Genomic DNA, 22,285 nt, shown 5'->3' on the forward strand with positions numbered 1-22,285 from the left:
CATCAAGCTGATGCATGGATGCAGGGTGAGAGGTGATGCCCACAGCCCTTCACCTCCATGGTCTCCCTCCCAGAACCCACACCCATCCAGTCATGGGAAACAAGGAAAGTCCCAGAAACAACGTCTGCGAAGCTGTCACAGCTAAGAGGAGCCCTGGGAGACACATGGACTAAATGTCCTGGGTGGGCTTCTGGGACACAGATTCAGTTAGACACTAGACAAAAAGCCAGGGGTCTGAAAAAAGCATGGATTTTCGTGAGTGAGGCCTCAATATCGGGTCATTCATCATGATAAATGTAGTCCAACAGCGCAAGGTGTTAACACAGGGCAAAGTGGGTGCAGAGCTTATAACTGGTCTGTCATCTCTGTGCACATTTTCTGTGAATCTAAGATTGTTCTAAATTAAAAGCTTATTTAAAACCACAAGCAGTTCCCGCACATAGTGTACAGACTTGTGGGAGGGAAGCCAGGCTTCTCAGCCGTCTGTCCAGCATCCCTTCCCCACACCGGCTCCCGAGCGCCCTCGATCTTTTCTGCCAGCTCCAGTGGTCAGCTTGGGGATAGGAGGAGCACCATTCGTCTTTTCATTTTCCATGCTGGATGATATGATGCCTCAGTGATGGTGCCAAAGAAAGACTTGTTTATTGAAGAGAATTCTAAGAGTTCTTTTAACTAGAATACACTTGAAAGTGTTAGTCTGTCAGTCATGTCCAACTCTTTGTGACCCCCATTGACTGTAGCCCACCAGGCTCCTCTGTCCATGGGATTGTCCAGGCAAGAATACTGGAGTGGGGACTGGGGATCTTCACAAACCAGGGGTCAAAGCTGGGTCTCCTGTATTACAGACAGATTCTTTACTGTCTGAGCTACCAGGGAAACCAGAATGCACTTCGACAAGTATTAATATCTCTGATGGCTTTTTACTATTAAAAACATTTGAAGCTTTGCATGCTTTTCCAAGATGAGTATGGGATGGAGTAGAGCTTCAATCTCCTAATGGAAAGACCCCACGTTTTGCTTTGCACAGTGATTTGGGTGGGTTGTCGTGCAGGAGGCATAAGTTTATTTCGCACTCTGCCATTGCTGGGGCATATTTCACACTGATGTTCCTTCTCAGGGGACGCATAAAAGCCTGAAGGGAAACTCCCATGCCCTGGCCACCGTGACTGCCATCATCGACGGAACCGGGTCTGTAGGTATGTGGATGTTTTAGCCCAAGGAGATTCATCATGGTCCAAGGGGAAATCATGTCATCACATCTAGCTAGGAGACACCCAGGATTCCAATTGCTTTTGTGTTATCAGGATCAGCTGGCCTTCTTCTTTTATTTTATTTTCTTTTTTAATATTTATTTGTTTGGCTGTGCCAAGTGTTAGCTGTGGCATGCAGGGTCTTTAGTTGCAGCATCTAGTTGTGGCATTTAGCTGTGGGATCTGGTTCCCTGACCAGGAATTGAACTTGGGCCTTCTGCATTGGGAGTGTGGAGTTTTAACCACTGGACCACCAGGAAAGTCCCAGTCCTTCTTAAAACGTGAGCAGACGCAAAGCACATGCCAGCCCTGGAAAGTGAGCCGCTGACCCTGCCGATCGTCTTTGGTGGGATGCTGCCAGAGGAGACGTGGTGTGTGGCTGGCAGGTCAAGGTTTCTTCAGCATGAGAGGACATGGCCCCAGGTTTTCCTCCAAGCCAGCAGTGGGAAAACTGGCCCACAGGCCACTGGTCTGCTGACTGTTTATCACTGCCATTTCAAGGGGGACAGAATTCTTGTGTGAGTACATGTGGGCTAAGTCGCTTCAGTTGTGTCCAACTCTTTGCGACCCTATGGACTGTAGCCCGCCGGGCTCCTCTGTCCATGGGGATTCTCCAGGCAAGAATACTGGAGTGGGTAGCCTTCCCTCCTCTAAGGGATCTTCCCAACCCAGGAATCAAACCTGCATCTCTCTCTTACACTTCCTGCATTGACAAGCAGGTTCTTTACCACTAGCACCACCTGGAAAGCTCAGATAGAATCTTACTGAAAGGTAAATGACAGGTGAGCTGTGGGTCCCAAAGCTCATGAGACGAGTGTCACCAGCCCCATCAGGGGTCTTGGAGAAAACACAGCAGCGTGTTCTGAGGAAAGAAAGGGGGTGAAGCAAGCCCCTGGCCCCTGTGAGCTGGGCCCACGGGACCTGGTGACAGCAAGCCTGTCCTGATCCGAGAGTCAGGAGGCTGACAGCGATGTCCTTGAACTTTCCTGAGGCTCAGTTGGGGAGCACGCACCCTGGGACCACTCCTGCCAAGACCCCAAAGCCGCCTGTGCTCTGCGGAGCCTGGAACTGGAGGCGGGAGGTGGGCTGGTGTGGCCCGCACGGCTTCTCCGGGAGGTCTCGGGTTGCATCCTGGCATGTCCCTTCCCACCACTAGTGCCTGATGCCAGGAGGCAGTGAGAGAGAGAGCAGGCCAGGTGGGGCAGGCCCTGGGGGCCTGGAACATTCTCTAGCAGTAAAACAAGCGTTTGCTGGATAAAGGTGGAACTGTGAGCACAGTTCTGCCAAACACTGACCTTGCCTCGGCCCTCCCTGTCTGGGGTCTGCAGACCCCTTCCCACCCAGACTCAGGGCCACTCTCCTGGCCTACCCTCCATCAGGACCCCGTCCACTGTCTGCTCTGGACTGTTCTCTCCCTGTTCCTGGTGGGAAACCCCAGGACAGGAGTTGGTTTCATTTTCTGCTGTGTTCTCAACCCCCAGGCAGTGCCCAGGACGGAGCGGGCGCTCAGAGTGGTCCAGGAGGGCATTGCTGGGTGGCTCTAAGGCAGGAGATCACAGACAGGTCCGGGGGGTGGGGAGAAGGTCTCCCGTCCAGGCTGCTGGGTTTGCAAGTGAGGGCTCAGGGGACAGAGGCCTGGGCCCCCCCTCAGCCCTCACGGCTCATGGGGACAGGGCCCCCCAGCTCCTACTCCTGCCACACTGTGACGATGGTCACCACTCCGGTGTTTGCCGGGAGACCATTCCCTCTGGGGGCTCCTCTTGCAGCCTTTGGGAGGAGTCTGGGGAAAGCGCTGTGGGGTCGGGGCCGTGCCATGTGACAGATGTCCGTGGCCCACCAGCCCGCTATCCCGGCTCACGCAGCACACGAAAAGCTTCTGCATGCTGCAAGACGTGAGGTCATCAGGAGACTCATGGGCCGGGCGCGGTTCTCGGGGGCTGAGCAACTCCGCAGCATCCTCCGCCCTTCGTCTGCGGAGCCCTCTGTCTGAGTCCGGGGGCTGAGCAACCCCGCAGCATCCTCCGCCCTTCGTCTGCAGAGCCCTCTGTCTGAGGCCAGCCCCGGCTGCCACTGTGACACCCTTTTCTGAAAGCACTCAGAGCTCAGCTGGCGGTACTGACTGATTTTAAAGCAGAAGATGAAAAAAAAATAAATAAATAAATTTAAAAAAAAAAAAAAAAAGCAGAAGATGAAGGGTTGGAAAAGAGGAAATGATGAAGCAGCTGGAAGGCCACATATTTCTTGATTTCCTTCCCAAAACAAGAGGGAAGCAGAAGTCCTTGGCCCAGGGTGGAGGCTCAGCATCTATGCACCGGGACAGCTCTGAGCCACAGGAGAAACCAAAGCCCAGCTGTGAACTCCTCCCACCCCCACGGAAGGACAGCAGGGGGCGACTCAGACCACTTCAACCTCTACACTCCTCTGTGTTCAGTGCTGACCATCCAGAGCCATCCCTCCCACCCATGCGTCAGAGTCTGGCTGGACTCGAACTCCCCCGGGCTGTGCCAGCCCCAGTGCACAAGGACCCTGGAGGTGGTCGCCATGGAAATGGCATGCAGGCTCATCCACCACTGCGTCTGCCTCATTGTTTCTCTGCTTAAGTGCTGCCCAAGGACACCCAAGCCGAGCAAGGCTCAAGTGGGAACACACAGTTTCAGCAGAATTCCGGTTCTCAAGGGCACATGCCCCGATATGTTTGTTAAATGTCATAAATGTTGGTTCCTTTGGAGGCAGAGTTTGATTGATTATAAATGAGCCAAAAGTGCTAGCCTGCCCAGTCATGTCTGACTCTTTGCGGCCGCATGGACTGTAGCCACTAGGCTCCTCCGTCCATGGAATTTTCCAGGCAAGAATACTGGAGTGGGTTTCCAGTTCCTCCTCCAGGAGATATTCCCGACCCAGGGATCGAACCCGGGTCCACTGTGTCACCTGTATCACTGGTGGTCTCTTTACCCGCTGAGTCATCGGGGAAGCCTCATGAGCGGAACGCCTTCTTGCAATTCACCGGAACTGATGGTTCCAGGGACTCCAGCTGATGTGTATGATGTGTTCACAGTGCTGAGCACTGCACCCCAGGGGCTGCAAGCTGGTTCTTTCTATATGTTTATGCAATTCATTAGAGCCCTGACGTTCTTCAAGTTCATTTTCATTTTCTCGAAGTAACACATGACGTCACTTGAGAAACCAGATAGCCTTAGAAACTATCCTCAGTCTAAACTTAGAAACTAAGAAAATATCTGAACTTAGAAACTGTACTAAATGCAAAATGATAGTCACTTGCCCACACCCGCCTCCAGAATTTTCTCCAGAGTCAGGGTCTTCTAGCTATGTCATCACCACAGGAAAGCCTCTTGTCACCCTTAGCAAGAACTCCATCTCTGACCTCTGGTCTTCCCCCTCAGAGGTCCCCAGCTCCCTGTATCTCTGCAGCCTCTCTGCATCCCTGCTCCCACCCAGCCTGGAAATAGATGCCCTTGATCCCTGGGAAACTGTGCTGTGTTTTTGACAGTTTGACACTGTCTTCCTGGAAAACTTAGTGGACAATGTTTAGCTTTCTGGAGTCATCTTTCAGTTCTCTCTTTTCTTTGTCTGCCTGTGTCTTTGTTCTTTTCGTCCATCTTCTCAGAGAGCCTCTTGGCTTTCCTTTCCCGCTTCCTCACTTGACTTTTTATCTTTACCGTCACAGTGTTCTATTTGTTGGTGTCGTTCTGCCCTTTTAATCCCTCCTGTTCTTTCTTCTTGGATGTGGTGCTGTGAGATTGAATCCTGGGCAGTTGCTGGTGTTAGATGGTTTTCAGACATAGACACGGGGATTTCACACATTTCAACTTCATTCTCTGGTTCTCGTGGGTGTGACTTGCTTTCCTAGGAATGTTTTTCTCTCCGGTTTATTTCCTCCAGGTTCCCCTCAAACCAGATTGTTTTCTTTCTTGTCGAGGCTTTCCTCTGATACGAGTGAACCTTGGCTGTCCCCTAGTGTATTCATGTTTAAGACGGAGCTTAATCACTCATTAAAAGGCTTTTCTGTGCAGCAGGCATGGGGGAGTGTGTAAACTGTTGGTCTTTGGGGTCTGAGTGGAGTCTGGAGGAGGAGACCCCCAGTACCCATGGGGGTGTGCCCCAGCATTCCTGCTGTTGTGAGAGAGGGGGCGGTGTGAGGGAGGGGGCGGTGTGAAGGATCTTAGATCTCCAACCAGGGATCAAACCTATGCCCCTGCAATGGAAGCCCAGAGTCTTAACCACTGGACCACAGGGAAGTCCCCTTAATGTGTGTGTGTGTGTGTATGTGTTTTAATTATGAGTAAGGTGCTGGGGACTCCCTTATGTTTACTGGGCCTGGGTGTTTGGGTGGTCGTGGTCCAGGGTCCTCTGCACATAGCACAGATGTGTCCATTTCCTCATTCCAGGAGCAGCGCTGGGCCCGCTGCTGGCAGGGCTCATCTCCCCATCAGGATGGAACAACGTGTTCTACATGCTCATGTTCGCAGATGCCTGTGCCTTACTGGTGAGTCGCCTAGCTTTTCCTCCAAGGCCTTCACAAGTGTCTCTGTGGTTGTCACAGTCAAACGCTGGGGACACTTTTTCCTGCGGATTCCTGCCACTCCCGGGGGACTTTGGGCCGGTGATGTGTCCCTCGGTGTTCCTGGCCCAGGGCTTTTTCTCCCTCCGGTTTTGATGCATCCAGAGTAGCAGCAGGTAGTTTCCAGCAGGATGGGTGAGAGGTCAAGAGCAGGGGCTCCCTGGCCTCGGACCCTGAGCCCGTCAGCTGTGAGTGGTTGGGTTCGTGTATGGAGCCCCTCTGCTCCCAAGCGTCCGCCTGTGAAGTGGGCGGCAGAGGGACAGCAAGGACAGGATCACTGTGTTACTGTGGGGATTAAAGTCCCACTCAGTGCCCTGGCCACTCCCACATCCCTCCTGCCCGCGATCAGCTGTGCTGGGGAAGCGCCTGATTCCCGCACCCAAAGGACCTCCGGTCAGAAGAGGAACCGGGGCTGCTTAGGCAGCCCTGAGCATTCCGCTCTCTGGGCCCCGTGACCTGTCCCCTCCTGCGTGAGAAGATCGGAGGGTTTCCTGGGGATGGCAAAGACCCGTCCCCACAGCACAGTCCTGCGGGGGCCACCTATTAGAGCGGCCACCACGCTCACCCTTACCGCTCACCCCACACCAGGCCCAGACCTGAAGCCACCATCTCCTCTCAAGTCACCTGGAAAAGTGAACGTTTACCCCAGCACAAATGAGTTGAACACCTTGGAAGTTTATATTTTCATTCCCAGAAGCCCTAAGTCACAGCTCCCCAACTTTATATACAATCAGATACCAGCTCTCAGCTTATGAACCTGTGAGGTGTGCAAAGCAGTTCCTCAGTTAAGTCCCTAGATCATTTCTGCCAGGTAGCAGTGAAACTTCCATAATTATGGCTATTTAAAGACAGAATATTCTTCTATTTCAGAAATCATGTGTGTATATATATATATACATCAAACTTCCTGTTACTGCACAACTAAACTCGTTAGAAAGGAAGGGACATCCCCAGGTCCCAGAAATGTAGAGACTGCATGAAATATGTACCCAAACTGATGCTGGGTGATTATACCTCCCCCACCACGGTCCCACCCCCAGGTGCTGGGCTGGCCCAGGATGGGTAGCTTTAAGTGGAGACCCCCTCCTCAAGCGCAAACCCTTAGGGAGCTCTGGGTGCAGTGAAAGCATAAACACACACACACACTGGCCCAGAAGAGAACCGGGATCTGTGACTTCTTAGCCTGCTCCCCAGACTGGGGGGAAATCCTGGAGAACTTTTAGCCACAGGCCTGCCTACAGTAACCTTCAACTTTTTAACTTATATTGTGTAAATATTACACAATGAGTATGCAATATTACAAAAAAATGAGTGTTAAAATACTCAAAAAATGAGTATTGCAAAGAATGAGTAAATTGGTCCCGGAATGCTGATATACCCGGTTCTTTGGCAGAAGCAAATCCCAAATCAACTGAGAGGGACAAACCTCACCCCAGTGGCCCGGGGTCCCACAGCTGTCACCCCGCTGCAGACAGGCTCACACCCCAAATCAGGAAACAGTAGGAAACGGTCTACTGTGATGGGGTGACAGGCACAACAGACAGACCCCCCCCAAAAAAAACATGGGTAAAAGGGTCACCAGATAATCTAAAAATAAACATACTTAGCATTTCCCTGGTAATTTGGTAAAGAATCTGCCTGCAATGCAGGAGACCTAGGTTCAATCCCTAGGTCAGAAAGATCCCCTGGAAAAGGGAATGGCAGTCCACTCCGGTATTCTTGCCTGGGAAATCCCATGGACAGAGGAACCTGGCGGGTTACAGTCGATGGGGTCACAAAGAGTCGGATACGACTTAGCAACTAAACCACTAAGATTATCATACCGAGTTTGAAGTAAATCATAAAGAGAAGGATAGATACCGTATGATATCATTTATATGTGGAATCTAAAATACAGCACATATGACCTATCTATGAAACAGAGCTGGACTCACAGACACAGAGAACAGGCGTGTGGTTGCCAAGGAGCAGTGGTGGGAGGCAAGGATTGGGAGTCTGGGATTAGCAGAGGCAAACTCTTATGTAGAAGACAGATAAACATCAAGGTCCTACCGTATAGCACAGGGAACTGTATTCGGTCTTCTGGGATAAACCATAATGGAGAAGAATATTAAAAAAGAATATATGTGTATAAACTGAGTCACTTTACTGCACATCAGAGACCGGCACAACATTGTAAACCAGCTATATGCGTGCGTGTTCAGTCGCTTCAGCAGTGTCCGACTTTAGCCCTCCAGGCTCCTCTGTCAGGGATTGTCCAGGCAAGAATACTGGAGTGAGTTGCCATGCCCTCCTCCAGGGGATCTTCCCAACCCAGGGATCATACTTCAATTTTTAAAAGATGAGAAAAACAAGAAAAGATTACTAAAGATGGCAAAGAAGAAACCAAATTCATTCAAAAGAGCAAGAGCTAAAAAAAGGCAGAGCTGGTGAGATGCAGGTGTAAGGAGATCATCCAGAATGCAGCCCAGGAAGAGATGGAAACACTGGAGAGCAGACAGAGCCTGGAGGCCCTGTGCCGCCTGGGAGGAACTCTAAAGGCGGAGACTGCAAGGCCAGGACTCTCTGAAAAGAGCTGAGAACAAAAGCAGCCCCTGCGACGATGTGCAGACATGGGCTGGGTGCCAGGGGCGCTGGGGGAGGATCCAAGCAGACGTGCAGGCTGACTGATGCGCCCCTACCAGCAGGCAGAAGACGGGCTTGGAAACCCGGACCCCGACTACAAGAGACACACCTGAAATGTCAAAACAGAGAGGACGAAAGGGAAGACTCACACACACGACAGGCAACTAATAACTTTGAGACTGCGGGACCAGCCAGGTTAGATGAGAAACTAAAGCCGAAATCACTGCAGGAGAGAGAGGGCTTCAGCAGTCGGCTCAGCGGCTCACCGAGGACACGTCTTCAGCCTGAAAGACCAGACGCGCCTCCTTTCTTTGCGGGGCCACAATCCAGTTTCCCCTCCTTGCAGGTCTGAGGCTGGACCGCAGTGCATCTGGCAGGTCACCCTGGGGACCTGAGGACTGTCTGGCCGCTCTCACACCTGGGGGCCGTGCTCCCCAAGCCTCGGGCCTGCTCCTCAGTCTCCAACTTTGGTCCCATGGGGTTGTGGCCACCCAGGTGGGCTCTGTGCCTGGCAGGTCCACTCACTGCAGGCATTGCACACAGAGGCCACTTTCGTCCTGTCTGAGAAGCTGGTGTTTGCCCTTCAGGATTGTCGCTGTGGCTCACAGGCACCCTGGCCCAGAGCAAACGCTCGGTTGTCCTTCCTCATTTCCGTCCTCTCAAGGATCTGCTTTCTGTGGTCACGGACCCTCCCTGCTACAGTTTTGCACATATTGGACATATTGCACATATTGGAATTCGTATTGAGGAGACTCCAGCTCAAACTCAGTAAGGCAGTGCTAGACCGTGGGGTCTAGAGGTTCAAGTTCACAGGATTGGTGTCTTTAGCCGGAGTGTGACATAGCCACCCAGACTGCTTGGAGCATCTGTCAAGTCCCCACCCTCTGGCTCGGCCAGCAAGATCCCAGGAGCCCCGCGTGTAGGTCGGTCCTCAAGGAGAAACACCTGTTGTCTTCAACCTGCACGGCCACCATACAGGCACGACTAAGCTCCTGCCTGAATCTTCTGAGTCTAAGAAAACAAACGTTTCTGCTCCCAGAGTCTGCCAGTAGACTTGGCACTTAGCAGCTCATGTTTTATTGAAGGAGCCCCTCGAACGCTCCTCCAGCCTCCCCACTGCCGGGGCCTCCTGAGCTCGGGGCGCTTGCAGCTTCCCTAGAGGAGGGGCCAGGAGAGCCAGGACTTCCTCGGGAGCCCCTCTCGCAGCCCTGAGCAACTCACATCGTGGGGGTTCCTCCAGGGGGGTGGGGGGTGCACAGAGAAAGACTAGGTCTGCAGCTGCAGACGGTCCCACTGAGGGCAAGACCTCACCGCAGGTTGGGATGTGTTCACGGACTCTGCCGTCTAGGCAGGCGAGGACTGTGAGGGAGACGAAGGCAGAGCTGTTCTGGGTCTACCCTGAGACCGCGGAGCAAGCACAGGCCTGGGGTTGGGGCCCAGCTGTCCCGGGAGCTTCCCCAGGGGCGGCAGGGGCCTCTGGGGACAGTGGCCAGTGAGCACTCACCTGGCCTCAGACTCCCCCCGGTCCTCCCAGTGTCACTGTGACGACGAGTTGCCTTGTCCTTTTTTTCCCTTGGATACTGTATGACTGGTCTGGCTTCATTTAAGCAGGCATCCTTCTGGCTGAAATCTGGCCTGGGAGCCTTATTCCCAGGAGCACGGCCTCCACCGTGATGCACGGGACTGTGTGACCGTCTTCCCTGCCCTGAGACCAGGCCTGCAGGCAGCTGTGCCCGAGGTGGGGGTCGGGGGCACCCACTGCTCTGCTTTAGAATTTTACATTCAGAGGCACGGGGCAGCCCCCCTTCCCCATCATGTGACACAGGGAACCGCAAGACAGGACGAACTGGAACTTGAATGCCGAGCTTGCTGGGCAGAGGGGACCGGCAGAGTGACAGCAGGGCGCCCGCCCAGGGTCTCCCAGCAATAATGCGGTCTTCTCTCTGCTTTGGGCACGTGCAGTTTCTGATTCGCCTCATACACAAGGAGCTGAGCGGCCCAGGGTCGGCGACAGGAGACCAGGTTCCGTAAGTGTCCCCCGCTCGCACCCACCCATGCCCATCGCTTACTGCCCACTGCCACACCTCACCCGTGGTCCCTGGCACTCTACACCTCACTCGCTCTCATTTCTCCTTTCCTAATAAATACCTGGTGGGGATGCGATCCAGGTAAATCTTTTCTCAAAATAGAGTGAAAGGTATGGGGAGTTGATTCAGTTGTTCTTGTCTCTGGGCTGCAGCTTTGGGACAAACGGCAGCTCCCGGGCTCTGCCCCCTTCCTGTGTCCTGTCCCCTCCCCTCTCCCCAAGGCCGGGGGAACGGGGTCGGGGGGGGGGGGCCTCAGGAGTCCCCAGCAGAGGGGGAGAAGCGGGCACCTGGGCTCCACACTTTGGCGGTGAATTGAGTGCCGCGGGCCGGGTAATCAGCTGCTTTTTCTTCCTCCTCTTCCAGGTTTAAGGAGCACTGAGCCCTCGAGTCCCATGATGGAAGGCTGGGCCCATCCTTCACAAACTGTTTTTCAAGAAAAAGTTCAAATAAAGGATCCTGTGTTGAAAAGAATGATTTACCCTTGCCTTTTGCACATTCACCTGGAAAAGACACACAAGCTACCTTGAGAATTCCTGGTACCGTGTCAGCGGGGCCGTGGGGTTCGGGCCATGGGAGGGGAGCCCATGGGCAGTGCTGGCTGCCACCCACTGAGTCTCTCAAGCAGACACCTCCCGGGCGCTGGGCGGCCGCTCCACGTCCAGAGTGACGGCGGCCAGGACTGGTGTGGCAGCCAGGCCAGCCCTGGTCTCTCTCAGGTATTACAGCACTGATGTCGGAGCAGGTGGAGCTCTGACGACAGGAACGCGCCAGGGGACAGTAGGGACGCTGCACGTGGTGGGAGAGCAGGCAGCAGAGACACCTCTGCAAGGACACAGCTGACACCTGCGTTCACACCAACGCGGAGCTCAGACCAAGGATGTCCCCAGCACTTCCTCCTGCTCTTCGCCCACCCGGAAACGGTCCAGGGTGGACTGCGGTGAAATCATCAAAGACTTCGGACATGCTGGAGGGCAGATGGGCCACCACGGAACCCCGGAGGTTCCTGTCGCTGGAGCCCCAAGGGCCATGACTCCACTGGCCCCATGAGGGATTGCCAGGAGGACACATGAGGTCAGACCTGGGGCTGGGATTGACCAGTCCCTCTGCCCAGCCCTCTGTCCTCCCCACACTGCAGACCTGGGCCTGTCCTCGGAGACTCAGCACTGGAGCGGATTTATTTATTGAAATGTGTGAGGTGTTATAGAAGCTTAGGAGATGCAAGTGGCGCCTTGTTATTTATTAAGACAAACTCTGGTTGTTCTCTGGCCACTTGTTTCCTCATTGTTGCCCTTTGAAATAAAATGTTTAAAAAAAAAAAACACTCAGAATGTTGGTTATTTCTGTTCACATCGCCGTTATATTCAAAAAAGAAAACTTCCAGCGAGAGCGCGTGCCCTTGGTTTTCTCAGGGTTGGGTTCAGTCTGTGGTTTTGCAGCTGGAAGCGGAGGCCATTTCCAGCAGAGAAGGGGTCACCCAGAGACAAGCTGGGACCTGGGACCCTTTGCTGCAGAGCTTGCACCTGAGTAAACCTCTCCTCCAGCAACAACACGGAGAAACTATAAGGGACTGAAAGTAACTGTGTGCGTGTGCGGCTGGGGCAAATTCTGGACAAAAGATTAAAAAAGACCAAAAAACCCAGTCGCCACTTCTGAAGAGCAGGGAGCCAAAGGAGGATTGAGCATGCCCCTGCACTCAACACCACCTAAGGGGTGAGCAGGCCACCTGAGCCACCCCTCCAGCCTGAGCCCCGGACACACCCGTCCCCCTCCCCTCACCCCAAATAAGAAAGCAGCCAGCAATCAGGGAACATGTTAACTGTTCTCACTTCCCACTTCTGTAGCAGGAGCTCCAATAAAGCCTTGCCTGAGTTTCTTGTCTGGCCTCTAGTCAATTTGTATTGATCATGGGAGGCCAAGAACCCTGATCAGTATCAACCCTGCTTGGGGACAGCCTCCAGTCTGCACATGGTCCCCACTCTCCAGGGAAGGGAGGCAAGGTGAGGGTTCTTCTGAATGCAGAAGTCCTCACAAGGAGGTTTGCTATTTTATTAACAAAACTTACACACTTGGTAGGTTTCCTTCTATGAAAGATAAAATTCCCATTTGTTAAAATGTTGGAGAAGACTCTTGAGAGTCCCTTGGGCTGCAAGGAGATCAAACCAGTTCATCCTAAAGGAAATCAGTCCTGAATATTCATTGGAAGGACTGATGCTGAAGCTGAAACTCCATTACTTTGGCCACCTGATGCAAAGAGCTGATTCATTGGGAAAGACGCTGCTGCTGAGAAAGACTAAAGGCAGGAGGAGAAGGGGATGACAGAGGATGAGACGGTTGGATGGCCTCACAGACCCAATGGACGTGAATTTGAGGCAACTCCAGGAGCTAATGAAGGACAGGTAGCCTGGTGTGCTGCAGTCCGTGGCGTGGTAAAGAGTCGGAAACAACTGAGCAACTGAGCAACAACAAGAAGCGGATTCCATACAGTTCTGCACAGTTCACTCAGCACATCCTTCTCTGCTCCCGCTCTTCCCATCCTGTCTCCTCCTCCGCCTCTGGCCCGCAAGCCCAGGACGCATCTCTCTTGTCCTCCCTCCCTGTCCTGGGCTTTAACCACCCTCCCCTCCTGCCTGGTCTCTAGGAATCGCAGCCGCCTAAGTTTGTGCCCTGTGGGCTGCAGGCCCCCTGGCCGCCACACGGCCCCTGTCCTTCTTCAGACACTAAATTGCGTCAACAAGGGCGGGATGAGACGGATATAATCATGCTGCTGAGTGATGGCCAGGGAATTCTTTTCTAATAAAACCTGGGACCCACTGCCCTCACCTCAGAGCACAGTTCTCTCTGGGGCCTGAGCTGGTCAGACAGCCAGATGAGGTCTCGAGCTGACCCAATTCATTTCTGCACCTTCCCGGAAGAAGAGCCATCCTCTGCTGTGGTTCAGCAACAGGAAGTTTTTAGGACACGGTCACTGTTTTTCCCAACTCGGGAGACTAAGGTGTTAGAAGAAAATCTTCCATGACCCACGAAGGAAGGAGGGCGGCCTCCTGAGCCCTTGACGGCCCCTTTAGAGAAGGACGCGCACACACACGTCCTTTAAACTGCTTAAAGCAGTTTAGCTGAGACATCCCCTACCCGTGAGTGGAAGAGTTCATCCTGACTTTTAAGGAAAAAAGTATATGATTTCAACATAAAAATACATCATCATTTCACCCGGAGCAGTAGCTGAGATAACATCCCTCTGCAAACAGCCTGCCCGAAGTGCCTGCCTGCTTGCATTCATATGGAAGTAAGAATTTTGCCTCTCATGAATATCTATGTCAGTGAGATTTTCCTATTCAAATCCACAAAAAATGCCCCATATTGAAATGCAAGCTTGTGAGAGGGGCAAGGAAGGAGTCAGAGAAGGCAAGGCTACAGTCCTTCAATCACAAAGGAGAGAAAAACTGCTCCCAGAAATTTGCCATAATAAAGAGCCCCCCAGGTATAAAACCAGAACCCCCTCCAATTGCCAGCTTATAAAATCTAGTCAAAATAAATTACCAGGAAAAAATGAGCTAGAAAAAAAATACAAGTCATAACTTTTTATCGTTATGTTAGGTAGTTAGAATAGGGAAAAGGAGTCCAGAATGGCGGTGGCTAAAAGACCTGGAAGGGAAAAGCCCGCGAAAACAGAACAAAGGAAGGTTGGAGGACCGGAGTGAGAACCTCAGGTAAAACAAACAACGCTCCTGCCTAAGTCCAATTTGCATAGGACAGACCCAGGGACAGAGAAACATAAAAAGAGGAGCCAAAGCGCGCTCTCTCTCTCTCTCTCCCGCGCGATGGGGCGATCTTCTCTTCGCGTCTTTGGATTGACGTGCCCTCATGCCTCGAAGATGGATTTTCCTGCTATTATCTAAATAAATAGAGCTGTAACACTGATTTATTTAAGAGCTATAACACGGTCTGTCCTCCGAGAGCTGTGACCCGCCGCGGGGGCTTCAATGTCCATCATTCCAAATTTTTGTTGTGACGAGACAAAGAACCGAGGAGCATACACTCGCCTGACATCTAGATTCAGTACACATAAAATCACTCTGCCAAATTGCTGTGGAAGTTTTTGAATGCTTTAATTCTGTCTCTGTTTAGCTTTTCTTTTTTTTTGAAAATTTCATTGGCGTATAGTTGATTTGTAATATGTTAGTTTCAGGTGTCCGGTAAAGTGATCCAGTTATACATATATTCTCTCTTTTTCAGATTCTTTTCCCATATAGGTTATCACAGAATACTGAGTGGAGCTCCCAGTGCTACAACAGGTTCTTGTTGATTATTTTTTTAAAAGATTTTTTCAATGTAGATCATTTTTAAAGTCTTTATTGAATTTTTTACAATATTGTTTCTGTTTTATGTTTTGGTTTTTTGGTTGTGAGGCATATGAGATCTTAGCTGCAGGGACTGAACCCACACCCCTTGCATAACCACCGGACCACCAGGGAAGCTTCCAATTGTTTTAAATTTGGTAGAGTCGGACACGACTGAAGCGACTTAGCAGCAGCATCAGCAGTGTGTATAGGCTTCCCCAATCGCTCAGCAGTATAGAATCCACCTGCCAATGCAGGAGATTCAAGTTTGATCCCCGGGTCAGAAAGATCTCCTGGAGGAGGGCGCGGCAACCCACTCTAGTATTCTTGCCTGGAGAATCCCATGGACAGAGGAGCCTGGCAGGCTACAGTCCATGGGGTTGCAAAGAGTTGGACACAACTGAGTGCGCATGCAACAACTCAGTGTATGCATGTTAATCCTAAACCCCTGATTTATCCCTCTCCTATCACAAGTTTCTCCTTTGGTAACCATAAGTATTTTTTTGAAGTCTGCTTCTCTTATCATGAACTGTAACCGGTGGCCCCCCAACCACACCTCGGATAGGAGATAAACTTGCAGGTGAGGGTTCTGCAGCGTGGTGTGGCTTCGCCCCGGGGACGGGGTGGCAGGGTGGAGGGCTTGCAGGCTGGTCGTGGGCATGCCGGGGGTGCTGTGAGTGGCTCACACAGCACGTCACGTGAAGTGTCCCCACGGAGCCTCAGCAGCCTGGCTTCCAGGGCTCCCCGGGTTCACCCCACTGGGAAGTGCCGACAGTTCCTCAGTGGACTGGCCTGGCGGCAGGCTTCCGTTTCTCCAAACCAGAGCCTTTGTTCAAAGTCAGAAACAAGTGCTGTTTAAGGCACTAGACTATAAAATGTTTTCCCTCTTCCCGGGGAAGGGACAGTGGGAGGCAGGGTCATGGGGCAGCCGAGGGTCCGGCCCCCAGCCCCACATCACTGTCACAACCAGCTTTGCTATAAACCACGGACCCCAAGAGAACACCCTCCAGGACTCCACACAGCACGCGCGGAGCAGTCAGCCCAAGGGCAGGGCCCTGTGACTACAGTGATCACAGCCCAGGAAGCCAGCACAGCCGAGCCGCTGCTTACCCCGGGCTAAGACAGGGCCTGCAAGCCTGAGGGAGAGCTGGCTGTTCCTAAGGACCCGGGATCAGAGTTGGCCGAGGGGGCTGGCAAGTCCCCCCAACCCCGAGCTGCCCTGCATGTCGGTCAGGCAGTCCCTCAGGCGTCCTCCTCCAGGGTGTCTGAAGTGTCCCTACCACCAGGATGCAGGTTTGGGCTCCTCCTCCACGAGCTGGGAAGGTCTGACTCACCAACTCCAGTCAGTCAGTCCCTTTTAAGCTACACTTTCATGGGTCAGCCTGGTGTCACTGTCCCCCGAAGGCCCAGACCTTCTGATGTACTTCTAAGGAAGCGTGGTTAAGTGTTGTATCCCCAGCCTGTTTCCACCCTCCCATGGCCAAGGGTGCTGACTGACTGGGGTGCTTTACCGAGGCCCCGGCAGCGGGGCTCCAAGGGCAGTGACGCCTTCAAGGGGAGCGAGTTCTGCACCAGGAGCCAGACTTCCTGCCCCAAATACAGCACAGGAGCTGGCGCCCTGCACCCACACAAAGCCCGACCCTGAAACTGGTGAGTCGCTGGCCCAACTAAGATGCATCCATGACACGACAGGAGCATCACCTCCAAACTCACTGGGAGGATCTCAGCTGAGGACCTGGTGATGTCTTGACAGAGTGTTGGGTCCCTGCTAAGCCATCGCAGGTGGGACCCTACAGGGAGAGCAGGGCGGGTCCTGCAGCTTGGAAGGCGGAAGACGGGCAAGCTGCGAGGGACTTGCCAGTGTTTACAGGTTCAGACCCCTCTCCTTTCCGGAGGTCTCAGAACCTGTGTCCTAAACATTGTTGCCTTGCCTCTTCCCATCAGCTTTACTTACTGCTATTTATTTCCCAATAACACCAAATGGCTAACGTCTGGCCAGGACACATTGCAAACGTGTGAACATGTTCACAGATCAACAGCATTTAAAATAGATCAATTTAGATTATTTTTACTGCTTTGAGTCAATCTAGACCTAAAGCAGATAACTCTGGCCAAAAGATGTTTCTTGCCTCAAAGTCGATGTAACTGAGGTCCCCGTGTGGGTTACGTTTGACCAGGAAACCAGGGTGCTTTGTGGTCTGTAGGAGAAGCAGGCAGCTTGCTCCAGAGGGCAAGCGCTACAGCGGTCACTCCACACATGCACCAGAACCCAAAGGGTGAGACCAGCACTGCCTTGCCTCCACCCTAGTACCCAGAAGCAGCCCAGCCCGGGGGGGAGCCCCTCACCCCTTCAAGTACAACCAGTCAATGATCGTCACTTCACAGTCATGTAGCCGGTATCCACGGCAGAAGGGAGAATGTCACCCCCACCCCGAAAAGAGCCTGGGGCCTCCCTGCCCTTAAACATCAGCACGGTTCTGACCGCACTGGTTTCCCCGTCCGTAGTGGGCGAGGGTGTGGGTCCCATCCTGTGTCAGTGCCTCTGGACTCTTATGCCAGCCTGTCTGTTGTCCTGTTGGGCTGCTGGCCTTTTCTGTCTGATTTGCAGCGGACTTCTGCAGTTGGTTCATGTCTCTGATGGTTGGTTTTCTGGTTGGCTGGTTGCCAGCGCCCACTTATTTATCAGTCACTGATTCAGGTGCTGCCAGGGGCCTTGATGGACATGGTTTGCTGTTGTTATTGTTGTTCAGTAGTTAAGTCATGTCTGACTCTTTGCAGCCTTATAAGCTGCAGCATGCCAGACTTCCCTGTCCTTCACCATCTCCCAGAGTTTGCTCCAACACATGGCCATTGAGTCCGTGATGCCATCCTCATATACATACATGTGTGCATGCTAAGTCACTTCAGTCGTGTCCAACTCTCTGCAACTCTGTGGACTGCAGCCCGCCAGGCTCCTCTGTCCATGGGATTCTCCAGGCAAGAATCCTGGAGTGGGGTGCCATGCCCTCCTCCAAGGGATCTTCCTGATCCAGGGGTCAAACCCACATCTCCTAAGTCTCTTGCATTGACCAGCAGGTTCTTTACTGCTAATGCCACCTGGGAAGCCATATATATGTATATACATACATACATGTGTATATATGTTTTTTCTTAATTGGGGCATAATTGCTTTACAATGTTGTATTAGTTTCTTCTGTACAACGAAGTGAATCAGCTTGTGAGTCCCCTCCCTCGTGGCCCTCCCTCCCAGCCACCACCATCTCACCCCTCTAGGCCATCACAGAGCCCTGAGCTGAGCTCCCTGGGCTCTACAGCCGTTTCCCACTAGCTGTCTTTATGTGTCTGTCTGCAAGTATGTATCTGTGTGCCTGTGTGTGTCTGTGTGTGGTTTATACGTCCATGTCTGTATATGTGTGTATGGTGTGGGTCTATGTTATGTGTGTGTATGGTATATATGTGTATCTGGCGGGGGGAGGTGGGGAATGCACGTGTAATCCCCGACTGGTTCTGTTTCTGTTAGAACCCTCACCTGCACAACACCTTCCTCTATTATCTACATGTCTGCTCAAAGGTAGCACAGTGGTAACTTTGAAAGCCGGGATAACACTAGAGAGAGAATCCACTCTCACAGGGTTATGTTTCAGCGCATTCTCCCGGGGGCTGCAGCCGAAGCAGGGCTGTGAAGCCCAGGGCCCTGCCACCCCCTTGGGGACCTCAGCATCCCCAGCTGCACGAGCTTGGCCTTCAGAGCCCCCAGCCTGGGAGCCACACCCGTGAAGACACATCTCGGCTGCCTAAACTCGTGACTTCAAACCTATCCGTAGACTGGTGTCCTTCTTTCATCCCACACACACACAGCCGAGTGTGGAGAAAGGCAATAACACTCGGGGTGAGCGCACCCTCTGCTTCGTGGGGCCGATTCTGTGGGGCCACAAACTGTGACAGCAGACAGACCAGCAGTGTCCTGTCGGGAGTGGGGCAGTTCTAGGAAGAAACTAAACCTGCGGGAGGGGACAGGACAGGCAGGGGTTACTTTGCATCAGATGACCGTCTCTGGGGAAGGGATCGTTGAACAGAGGACTCAATGAGAGGATGGAGCGAACCATCCAAGGACCTGGGGAGAGGGCGGGACGGTCAGCGGGCACCGGCCACAGAGGGCTGCCACTTTAACCAGGATGGGCCGGGCCAGGAAGGCAGGATGGAGGTGCAGGGGGAGGCAGGGAGAGGGGACAGGAACCTCGGTGGGTGAAGGGGTGGGTGGCAGGGATGACATGGGCGGTCCTAGGGACTGAAGATCTGCCGGAGGAACGGTGGTAGGTGGTCTGGGGGTCAGCGGGCCTTGGCGCAAAGACTCAGGAGATGGTGCTGATACGAGGCTGAGGCTGACCATGGAAACAGGGACAGATGTGGTGGGGGAGGGTGAAGTTGGGAAGTTACTGGTTAGCCATCGAGGAAGAATTAGAGATGGAAGGGTCAGAGGAAAGCTGACCTGGGTGAAGAAGGCTCGATTTTGGCCCCAAAATCACAAGCTCAGAGCTGCCAGAGGTCACTTGACAGGAGAGGACACAGCCAAGGAGAGGCTCAGAGGAGACCAGTCCAGGCGCGCTGGCCACTGCTCCTGCCCACCGTCCCCTGGAAATGCCCAACCCAGGCGACCTCCAGTCACTGAGTGCCCCTGACATGCCCCGGTCTTTATGGCAATCCTTCCGGCCACCGTGCCTCATGCCTCCACACCCAGGGGACCAGCCGTGTTCAGGGGCTCTGGCCACTGATGGACAACCGGGGGCTCCCCCACAACTAAGAGGTTGGGGGGCTAATGGGATCTGAAAGCCTGCAGCTCTCAAAGGCAAGACCTCTGTTTTGTTTTCTTCAGTTCTCTGTTAATAGAGGCCAGAAACCTTTGCTGCCACTAGAGGGCCTCCCCACGCTGAGTCACAGAGGGATCTGGGGAAGGATGGCCATGTCCCTGGGGTGGGGTGGGGGTGCTCATCTGCAGGGGCTCCCTGGGTCCCCAGCCAACCCCCGAGCTGCCCTCACTGGCTGGGTTTTCAGAAGGTCCCTTTGCTTCCATGTCACATTTAATATGGTACAAGGAACCGAAGAGCCAGCGCCATGTATCAGGTGGTCAGACTGGCAAGGGGATGGGCGGGCCTGGGGACAGAGTGGAGGAGAGTGGACCCTGGGCAGCCAGGCGGGCTGATAGGGGGCCTAGGAGACCCCGATCTTCATGAAGCTCAGCCAAGTGGGGGTCGGGGAGGCCCCGACTTCTGTGAAGCTCAGCTCCACCTTGCAGTGGTGTGACGCTCCATCACATTCAGTCAACACCCCTCCTCCCAACACCTGTGAGCCCTCATTTTCCCCTCCTTTTAAAGAAGTAGCGAAGGGGCTGAGGTCCAGACAGTCACCTGCGCAAGCTCCCTGAGCCCCTGAGCCATGGTTAGCATCCACGTGTCTGACCAAAGCTCACTGTCCATCTTTCTTTCTCCAGGGAGGCCAGAGAAACCCAGGCTTCCTTGTGATTTTGTTTTATGGATTTTTTTTTTTACTTTTTACTTTTTTATTTTTTAACACCAAAAACATTTTGTACTGGGGTATAGCCAATTAAGTGTTGTGGTAGTTTCAGGTGAACAACAAAGAGAATCAGCCATACGTATGCACACATGTATCCATTCTCCCCCACACTCCCCTCCCAACCAGGCGGCACATGGCATTCAGCAGAGTACCATGTGCTAGGGATTTGGGGAAGGTCATGCACACACTGCTGTATTTAAAATGGATAACCAACAAAGACCTAATTTTTTTTAATACTTCTTATTAAGGAATTTTCATGCTTGCATGAAATTGACATAGTAAGTTCCACACACCCATCCCCTGGCCTCAACAAATATCACTGTGCATTTCCTCTCTGCCGCTGCATTTCTATTTTCCTCTAATAATGTTACATATCTTTAGGCAAATTTTAGAATCATGTCCTTGAACACAAACACCTTCACTGCCTCCACCACTGGCCTGCTCAGCCCTCTTCTGTAGGAGCAAAGATCAGATACTGGTCTCCGCCATCCAGACAAGTCACTGCCGCCCTGAGAGCGAGAGTGACAAGGATATGGTGCTAGTGGTGAACCCGCCTGCCGATGCAGGAGATGCAAGATACCTGGGTTCGATCCCTGAGTCAGAAAGATCCCCTGGGGGAGGGCAAGGCAACCCACTCCAGTATTCTTGCCAGGAGAATCCCATGGACAGGGGAGGAGACCGGTGGGCTACAATCCACGAGGTTGCAAAGAGTCAGGCATGATTTAGTGACTGAGCACACATGCACGCACCCCAAGGATCAGAGCTGGGAGCCCTGGGGATGCAGGTCCTGCTTGAGACCTGACCCCGAGGGCAAGGAGCGAGCCACCCCCCCGCCCCGTACCAAAGTGGTCTCACTTCTGCAGGTGATCACAACTGAAGCAAAGCAGGAAGCTGACGAGTTCTGAGTAACTTGGTCTTCCACTCACCTCCTCAGCTGCAGGATTTCACAAATCCAATCGCCTGGTGTTGAAAAGGAAGAGAATGAGTAAGAAATTCAAGTTACCACTAAGTTCATTTTTAGAAATTGCAGCATGAAATGAAAAATAAGTGTCTCCAGAATACCAAGTGAGGGGAAATGATAAACGATGCCTCCAAATCACAGGAAATGCAAGGAAACCGTCCAAGTGCCCATGACTCAGAGATGCCCGGGGGCGGGATTTGATAGAACGGGGACCCACTGGAGGGCTTTCGACTCAGTGACAAATTGATGGTGTTAATGACACTCTCGAGGCTAGGTCAACTCTCTAGCCAACACAGCATGGAACTCAGTACTTCTGGGACCCCTGAATCAAGTGGGAACAAAAGTCCAGGCCTGTTCCCTGAGCCGGCACTCAAGCAGGGACCCCACAGGGCTTTCAGGTGTGTGATCAGGGTTGTGTCAGGGGTTACTCAACCCCAAGAGCTGAGTGATCACCTCTCAGACACTGTCCTGTGTGTGGACAGCACAAACCAGAGCTGGACCATAACACTGAGTGCTCAGCTCAACCACATCAACAAGCCCACTCTTCCAGGCTCAGCTTCCCAGCCCTGAGGCTACATCACTTGGCCTTGTGATCCATCTGCTCCCCTGGAGTCCTCCTGTCTCTTTAGTCCTCTGCAGCAGTAATTTGAGTTTTCTACCAGATATTCTTGCCCCTTCAAAGCACCAGGAAAGTCCTGGTGGCTCAGACAGCAGAGAATCCGCTGGCAATGCAGGAGACCTGGGTTCAATTTCTGGGTCAGGAAGATCCCCTGGAGGAGGAAATGACAAAAACCCACTCCAGCACTCTGACCTGGAGAATTCCATGGACAGAGTAGCCTGGTGGGCTACCGTCCCCAGGGTCACAAAGTGTCGGA

At 52.9% G+C, this 22,285-nt stretch overlaps 1 protein-coding gene across 4 annotated transcripts in view; it reads left to right on the plus strand.

Annotated features, from left to right (window-relative positions):
• SLC37A1 (solute carrier family 37 member 1) overlaps positions 1-11,852 on the plus strand; it is a 96,429-nt gene extending 84,577 nt beyond the window's left edge. For 3 of the 4 annotated variants that reach the window (XM_065942969.1, XM_065942968.1, XM_065942970.1), the window contains exons 17-20: positions 1,118-1,196; positions 5,657-5,754; positions 10,417-10,481; positions 10,905-11,852. In XM_065942969.1, the coding sequence (XP_065799041.1) occupies positions 1,118-1,196; positions 5,657-5,754; positions 10,417-10,481; positions 10,905-10,920 (258 nt within the window). In that variant the 3' untranslated portion in view covers positions 10,921-11,852. The remainder of the gene's footprint in view (positions 1-1,117; positions 1,197-5,656; positions 5,755-10,416; positions 10,482-10,904) is intronic. The other variant, XR_010664214.1, reaches the window with a different exon arrangement.
• Positions 11,853-22,285: the final 10,433 nt, after the last annotated feature.

Source organism: Muntiacus reevesi, chromosome 8 (genome assembly GCF_963930625.1).
Source record: "Muntiacus reevesi chromosome 8, mMunRee1.1, whole genome shotgun sequence".
NCBI lineage: Eukaryota > Metazoa > Chordata > Mammalia > Artiodactyla > Cervidae > Muntiacus > Muntiacus reevesi.